The 8,143-nt window shown below is 37.3% G+C and overlaps 2 protein-coding genes across 4 annotated transcripts; one reads left to right on the forward strand and one right to left on the reverse strand.

The window, feature by feature from the left end:
- On the forward strand, positions 1 to 5,059 carry LOC309484633 (telethonin). Of its 2 annotated transcripts, none has more exons than XM_082150958.1 (4): positions 1 to 1,760; positions 2,560 to 3,000; positions 3,624 to 3,909; positions 4,966 to 5,059. In XM_082150958.1, the coding sequence occupies exons 1-2, from the start codon at positions 1,624 to 1,626 to the stop codon at positions 2,945 to 2,947; spliced, it is 525 nt and encodes a 174-aa protein (XP_082007084.1). In that variant the 5' UTR covers positions 1 to 1,623; the 3' UTR covers positions 2,948 to 3,000; positions 3,624 to 3,909; positions 4,966 to 5,059. The 2 variants fall into 2 exon arrangements, with proteins under 2 accessions (XP_082007084.1, XP_082007083.1); XM_082150957.1 differs by having other exon boundaries at positions 6 to 1,760; positions 3,627 to 3,909.
- Positions 3,935 to 7,488, reverse strand: ccdc127a (coiled-coil domain containing 127a). 2 transcript variants are annotated; one of them, XR_014200931.1, is made up of 4 exons: positions 7,349 to 7,488; positions 7,001 to 7,124; positions 5,040 to 5,893; positions 3,936 to 5,004 (listed from the first exon to the last, which is right to left on the reverse strand). XR_014200931.1 is itself a non-coding variant. In XM_082150956.1 (3 exons), the coding sequence occupies exons 2-3, from the start codon at positions 7,113 to 7,115 to the stop codon at positions 5,202 to 5,204; spliced, it is 807 nt and encodes a 268-aa protein (XP_082007082.1). In that variant the 5' UTR covers positions 7,116 to 7,124; positions 7,349 to 7,357; the 3' UTR covers positions 3,935 to 5,201. The 2 variants fall into 2 exon arrangements, 1 of the variants encoding a protein (XP_082007082.1); XM_082150956.1 differs by having other exon boundaries at positions 3,935 to 5,893; positions 7,349 to 7,357.
- Between the last annotated feature and the right edge of the window lie 655 nt (positions 7,489 to 8,143).

An 8,143-nucleotide genomic window follows, 5' to 3' on the forward strand; every position in this document is an offset into this window, starting at 1 on the left:
CTCCAATCCAGATAAAAAAAAATCGTGTGTGTATTCCAAGTTCAAGTGCAACAAAAGTCCTTTTTTTAAATTCAATTAGTGACATAAAACCAGCATGGGGCAAAAGGCACAAAGTATTGATACAAATAATTTAGCTAAAATTATTTTAATATATTTATGTTAATACTTGTTCAAAACAATCACTTTAGCAAAGTTTGTACTATTTTTGGTTTATTTTGATAAACAAGTATGATGGTTTTATTATAAATATGGTGATTATCTCTATGGTGGACACCCAACTTAATATATGATATTTCCCATCTGAATCTAACCATGTCATGACAACAAATGGAAAAGTCAGCCGGCTGTTTGTTATCATGTTAATTATTGTTCCATTAACCCCAACAGCAGGGGTGACTTTTACCCCAAATACCATACTTTTACATTTTCTTCCGGTATTGAAAAACTGTTACTTTAATTACCTTGAACATAACTGAAAATCATAAACAAGACATTTGTCTCAAAATATAGGCAATCACTTTTATCGAGTCTCATTTGCTACATAAATCTACAACATTTAAAAAAAACATAAAATATTAGATCAAATTAGGGCAGAATCAACTTCGGGTAGCTGTCAGCGATCGTGTCAAGGATCAGCCAGATTTCCACGTGCATCATCAAAAGCAGTTTACCCCGGTGCGCCTTCAGCCCTGTTGTACCCACTGAATATTATAATCGCACCACTGTAATTGTACGTGTCAAAGGGTTCAAATCGATCTCGTTTCAGGGGTGGAGAGGGGGGAAAATTGAAATTCTGATTTGTGCCCCCTCATGGTGGCGGCCCTGAACATCACTTATAAGTTATAACAGGTTGATGCACGTCGAGGCCAAATTTAACATCGTCCCGCAGGAATCCTCATGTCCTCTTTCATCAGTAACTCAAGAAAGGATTGTTCACACTGCTGAGTGATGGACTACAAGTCTCACCTACAATACAAGAATCTAGCAGACTGGTGTATGAGGATGGCATGCTGCTCTGAATGCCACGGTGTGAGATAATAATGCCTTGCGGCTTTGGCACAGGTGTTGACAACCGAGACAGACAACAAGGACCCTCTGACATCACATAAGTGTCAGAAATATCTGCACCTTCTTCTATTTTTACTTTTTCAGAATATCAGGGATGCTTTGTTTGTTTGTTTGCTTTTCTATACCACACATATACTGTATATTGCATACTTTTAAAAAGCACTATTGGCACCAACATGCATTACCTTGTTTTTAGTGCAAGGTACCATGGCAGCCAACATCTAGTTTGGTTGCTATCAGCAATAACCGTTATGTTTTGACGCACATACAACAGGAAATCTGAGCTCAGATGGGACATTTGGCACTGTTGACCTGGTGAAGATGTGAGTCTTGCATTTCAGTGAAATGGTCGTGGTATTAGTCATTTTCCCACCTCGTCAAACTACACCAATCTGAGCTGACTACCGTGGCCATGATGGCAGGGTGTAAAAATAGTAACAAACCCTATTTATAAGACACAGACACACTCAGGAGGGCAGTAGCAGCCTTTATCAGAAGATCTGACTGATAACGTTCTTATCTTGGCTTGTTTGTTTTGACCGCTCACTGGATGAGATGCATTGCCTGAGCCAGACGCCCAGGTCATATCTGCTGAACTCCTACAGTGATTTCCAGGAGACTGATGAGATTGCCAGAGAATCGTATGAGGCCACCTGGTTAGACCTACTGATGGAGACCAGACCAGAATATAAGTATGCGTTTCTGTCTCTGACTTTGTTTTGTCTTTGCAGATTTTTGATGTGTTTTAAGGAATGCTTCACCCAAAAATTCTAAATCTGTAAATATTTACTCGCCCTTGTTGTTCCAACCTTGCATGCTGTTATCAACAGTTACTAGTAATCAGGACTGTCATCCAGGACCAAAAAAATAAATAAAAATACAGGAAAATCATCATTAAAGTCCTTATCGCTACATATTCAAAGATTTCTGTGAGGAACAGACCAACATTTTTTGGTTATTCATTGAATATTTTTTCTCTGCTGCAAATCTCATAGCTTGCATTTTGATTTGCATGACAGTTTATATTTTTCCTCACAGAATGTTATTGTATAGCTTCAAAAGACATATATAGCACACAAGTTCTATTGACTTTATTTCTTTCTTTCTTACTCCAGTCTTCAGTGTCACATGATCCTTCAGAAATCATTAGGCTATAATATGCTGATTTGCTGCTCAAGAAACATTTCCTATTATTATCAATGTTGAAAACAGTTGTGCTGCTGAATATTTTTACATAAACTGTGATAATTTTTTTCAAGATTCATTGATGAATAAAAAAATAGCTGCTGAATAGTTAGCCTACATTTATTTCTATCCAGCATAAAAATCGTAGTAACCCCAATCCTTTGAACAGAAGTGAATTATTTGTTTCTTCTGAGGTACGATTGTAGGCTAAAGTGTGATTTTGAGTTTGTCAAAAAAAAAAATTAAGTTGGTTATTGTTCAGAATTTACTTACTTCTTATTAACTTTCACAAGTCCTCCTTCACAGGATGACACTAGCTGAGAAGGACTCGATAAGAAAAGAGAGCTACGAACGTAAGCAGGTGGTTCATTTCACGGTGCGACGATCCCCAAACCAGAGGATTCGCATGGGGAGAGAAGGGGAGCCGATGTCGGAATATCGTTTACCTTACAGAAACATTCTTCCAATCCCACTATTTGTGCCCAGAGTCGCCACACCGCCTGACGTGTCCCGCGAGCCGTCGCCCGCTATGAACACTGAGACTAGTTTAAATGGAGTTTGCCTTCAGAAGAGAGAGGTCTCGTCCATTACCGAACATAAACCACTGGTAATCCAACCCAGGAGTCCAGACTTCAGAGCGTCCAGCCTCATCTCTCCACCACGAGACGCTCTTCGCTTCCAGCGACGAGAGTGATGAGCTGATGAAAGCTGTCTGCCATCATGGACACGGATACGATGACAAGTATGGTGGGTGACCTCACTCACACTTCAACTCCAAAGCCTTCTAACCCCATATGCTCACAAATATTATTTACTTGAGAAGCCTTAAGGAAGGAGGATGCAGAGGCCACAAAATATAATTTTCAAGATTGTCCAAGACTAAAATGCATGTTTGAACTGAAAGCAACTAAAGAGATGTCAGTGCCATTGTTTTGTCTCAAGATACACACCAGTATTTCTTATTTTTTAGAGCATGTTTATAAAAGCTACTTAAAACTAAGGCTTAATTCTGGCTTAGTCTAAGCCCTATCTGTGAAACCAGGCCACAATTTATGAATATTATGCCATTGAATCATATCCGTTTTATCATTTGAAACTTTTTATTGTGAAATTATTTGGAAGTGTTTATTTATTTACAATAAATGCGTGATATGTAATGCAGTAACATTTATACATTTTCTAAATGTGGCTTAAGGATCTAAATTTGTTTAATTGATTATGCTAAATAGTTTCGCCAAAAAAGGATAAACTGTGAAAACATTAATGATCCTGATCCTGAATAAAATGTCAACACTGCACAAGTCTGAATGAAATGTAATTACATTTTTATATGTCTGATTATACATTAATGAGCTGTTGCTCTTTCTCAGCAGGTTTACAATGAACTGCAAGGACAGACATCTCTGATGGACGATCAACATCTGTTCAAAACAGTTAGTAGTTCTTGGAAATAAATGCAATTAATAAATGCTTTCTTGACTGTACATTTCGTTCATAATTATGGCTCACAATAAAAAAAAAAGAAACCTGAGTCGATAATCTGTAATACATTTCTTTTCAGAAAACATTTATTGTCAGTATTTTTATTTTTGTGGTACATATTAGTTATGAACCATCTTTAGATTGAGAATGAATTAATCCTCTTAAAGGGACAATGTGTAGCTTTTTAGGTATTTTATTATCTAAAATCTATATTTTTATTCATAAATATGCCCTCAATGGTGTACAATTACCTATGCCAATGTTCAGACTAATCCTCGTAAACGAAGAATTTATTATCTTTATATACATGGGACGGGTAAGTCCACGGAGGCTTCCATGTAGTTCCGCCATCTTGAAAAACTATAATAGCAGAGAGGGACAAAAAGTACTAGGCCAACGCGTTTCCACAACGCGTTTCGTTCAGAGCCAGCGTCACGTGACTGAAGCCAGCAGAAGCGGAGGAGCAGAGCAGTGAGAGGCGCTTGTCACTGCCGCGGCAAGTTTAAAATGATGCACACTGCACGGTTATTTATACACCGTTCATTCATACATACATATGAGTCACAGGATAAGGAGTCCTCGTCGTCGAAAAAGTCCAAAATAGATCGTAAAAGGAAACGTGACCGGAGATTACAAAAACAAGGGTTACTGTCAGGATAGCTAATGCAGGAGAAAGCTTTCAAAAGAGACCCTGAAGTTGCCTGCTTTCTTCTCGACAGGTAAGTCAATGTTACAGTCTTAATTACAAGCTTTTTTTTAATTGCTTGGTTGTGTACTTTATTATATAGACAGTCGAACATTTATAGTTAAAAGTTAAACAGGCTCTTTGATGAATAGCAGCTATTGAGTAAAGTAACGTTAGAGAAGGCTCTGATGATGATGATATCTAACAATGCACATACTTCAAAAAATATAACGAGTAAAGAAGGCATTACTACTAATTACCATAGTTAATGTTTTTGACAGTCAGTAGTTCATACTGTAACATTCTTTTTTTCGTTGTTTCAAGTTTCAGTTTGTTTTAAATAACAAACCTGTTCACCCGAAGAAAAACTCGAAGTGCTATTATAAGACATCCTGTCATAGCTTTTAGGTACATAACGGCTACCGTAGATGCAACGCGCATTTGAAAAAGTGAGGCGCTGGAGAGCATTATTCATTTGAATGCAAAATACAATTTCACCACTAGATGGGAGAAATTCCTACACAATGTCCCTTTAAGTTCATAAGTAATGCAACAAATAAGAAACCATTTGATTCTTCTGCATTCTACTTGATCAAAAAAGGAGAAAGAAAACAAAAACAATTCATGTTATGATATGATATGATATGATTGTCAAGGACTCAACAGGTTTCCTGAAAAAGTTTGGCATAGCTGATAAATAAATCATGACGATAACATTAGGAAAACATTTATGGAAACAAAATCGCACTTGTCTCTTTTCATAAAGATCAACTGTCCTGCATCAAGGTCTGCTGGAGGATGGCGATGCTCCTTTGAGCGTCTCCTCTGCCCTCTTGTGTTTCTGCAGGGTGACCTGCAGCTGCCAGTACCTGAGATACAGCCACATCAAATTCCCATTCCTGCGCTTATCCATGTTCAGTAAATCTGCACAGTGTCTGTCGTTCTTAAAAATGTCCCTGAGATCGTCCTCTAGGTTCAGCTCGGCACCCGCCGGGTTTTTAGCCACCTTCAGCAGCAGGTTCTTCTCCATCTCCACACGATGTTCCCGTGGCATGAGGATGCTGCAGAAAGCGTCCTGCCTCTCCACTAGCTGAACCTCCAGTTCCTTTAGCAGAGCCTGAGCCCTGCGCTGCCAGTCCTCCTCTCGCTGCAGGGCTTTCCGCAGCGCCACCCCGGCCACGCCAGACTCCAGCAGGTGCTTCTTCTCCACATCCAGATCCCGCCGTTCCTGCTGAAGCTGCTTCCGTTCCTCCATGAGCTGCTGACTCTGAGAGATCAGAGCTTTCTTGAAGCCCTGCACACGCTGGCGTTCCTTCTCAAGCTCCACCTCCAGGTGTGCTGCCGTCCGCCGGTTTTCCCTCAGCGTCTCCCTGTACTTCAGCTCCAGGTCTCTGCTGATGGCTGCCATGTCGCAATCGTACTTGTTCTTCACACCTTGGATCTGGCTCTGTGATTCTCGAGTCCATATCCAACCTAGTTGAAAATACACCCACAGAGATTTTAATATATATATATATATATATATATATATATAAACTCTTTCATAAGAGTGACCAAAACAATTTAAACAGAATATGACTCTAAATCAAAAATCTACAACAAATTACATATATCAGTTTACATCAGTTTTATTGTTTTATTTGTATTTTTATTTTATTGTTAAAAATGGTTCAATTGTAAACCAGAAATTTTGGGGATTTCTAGCTATTTATCGTACAGTGGATCAATAATATGTCCTTTTGTTTATCAATCAAAAAGATTACATATATTTTGAAAGGTAAACTGGGTTTTTTTATATATATATTTGGAAACCCTATATCCTTTATTTCAAACTTTGATTTGATTTTTAGTAATATAATGCATGAGGTAGAAAGAGATAAAATAGCTTGATTCTCAACTTATTTTCACCCACAATTATTACTACTAAACCATTAGTCATTTAATAATTTACTGTTTTTCCAAAATTACCCCTTTTTATAATATGATTTGCTTCTCTTGTATGCATGACTATTTCCAACTCTTCTTAATGTGTACGTAGCTATCTGAACTGACCTTTTCTTTTCCTCCTTTTTTGGGTGTGTTTTGGTAGTTGTTGTTTTATGTTCATTATTATATTACCATTATGTAAAAAAATTAAATAAATAAAAATAAATAAATAAATAAATATATAATTAAAATAAATTATTAATTCAAAAAAAGCTCAAATAAAATATATATACTAGTTAAAAAATAATAAATGTTGCCTTGGCAGCTGACTAAAATAAGTTTAAGTACAAAAATTGCAAAAACTAAAACTTATAAGGCAAAACAGAAAAAAAGAGAAAGACTGTGAATTTTAAATAGTTAATTAAAAATCTGATACAACATAATTGTTAACATATAGGAGATACACTAAAGAGGTAATACTGTGGGAAAAGCTGTAGAATTTACTTGATGGATTGCTTTTACAAACCTCTCATAAACCCAGATTTCATTACAGATACAACCTATAAAGTGGATTATCCAGTATAATGTAGCACACAAACATTCAAGACATTAGTGAGGGTGAATGACTTTGAAAAGCATGTAAAGACCCCTTACGAAATGCTGCCAGTCCGATCATGGGCACCAGCAGGGCATAATTCCATCTGCCCCCGTCATTTCCGGCTGGCTCTGGTCTAATATTCCATCTAGGAGGATCATTCAGGTCGTTCATGGAGAAACTCTGATCAGAAAGTGAAGTAAGGTGCTTTGTCACAGTCTGCCACACATCACAAACCACTACACTGCATACATCAAACTATATTCTAATAAAGAGTACACACAACACAACACTGCTAAAGCTGCAAGTGCAACCCTGAAAAATATTATAAATGCATTTCTATAACAATAGATTGCACAATAGATATGTTCACATTTTACTCTTGAGAACATGTTTCCTTTGCTTACCTTGAACAATCAAAAGTTTTTTGCATAAAGTGCTTCCAGATCCAGACAGCCTGGACGATTATGCAATGTTCCATTAAAAACATCCAACATCCATTTATTATTTCATGAGGGAGTTGAATACGTTTATTATAAAAATATACATATCGAACGCATCGTATACAAGTATAAGTAGTCTTTAAAATAACTGATTTTGTATATACGTATTATTAAATGTTCATAGCTCCATCTCCATTTTGCATATTTGCAAAAATTACAGAAATACAACTGTATTGGATTTTGAACACCCCTAAAATATAGCAACATATTGGTATAGTCCGGAGAGCTGCGTATTTGAGATTCTAGATGTTCGCAACTGCGCAGGGGATGCGCAGAACAGATTCAAGACATACATGCTACTGCTGTACAATATAGAATTACCTGTAGCAGATCTATACAGGTGGAGGGAGTCGCTGCAACTAATACTGCTACAGAAAAAGCTGACCAAATATTTGAAGGTTGAGCAGCGAGCTCATTGGCTACTGATACAGCAGGAACCAATCAGCTGTGCCCTGTAGAGAATGATGTGATTGCAAGCATGCTGAGTTAAGGACCTATCAGCCTGTGCCATCTAGAGTTTCATGACTGAACTTTTGTATTTATAATGATCAGCTTCCAGTCTCTGCCTCACATTGGTCCCAAACACTGTGTATGATAATAATAACTATAATGATAATAACCAGTTAGTATTGATCTTCTGTATAGAAGATACTTCAGTTAGTATCTTTACTGGGTAACTCTGACTTCACAATATGGCAT

This window comes from Leuciscus leuciscus (genome assembly GCF_965113295.1).
Source record: "Leuciscus leuciscus genome assembly, chromosome: 20".
Taxonomy (NCBI): Eukaryota; Metazoa; Chordata; class Actinopteri; order Cypriniformes; family Leuciscidae; genus Leuciscus; species Leuciscus leuciscus.

Bases quoted from the DNA above. Each gene is read 5' to 3' on its own strand.
- LOC309484633 (XM_082150958.1), top strand. From the start codon at position 1,624: ATGCATTGCCTGAGCCAGACGCCCAGGTCATATCTGCTGAACTCCTAC. The intron at 1,761-2,559 runs GTATGCGTTTCT...CCTCCTTCACAG, and splicing joins GAGACCAGACCAGAATATAA to GATGACACTAGCTGAGAAGG.
- ccdc127a (XM_082150956.1), bottom strand. From the start codon at position 7,115: ATGAACGACCTGAATGATCCTCCTAGATGGAATATTAGACCAGAGCCA. The intron at 5,894-7,000 runs GTAAGGGGTCTT...ATTTTCAACTAG, and splicing joins GATCGGACTGGCAGCATTTC to GTTGGATATGGACTCGAGAA.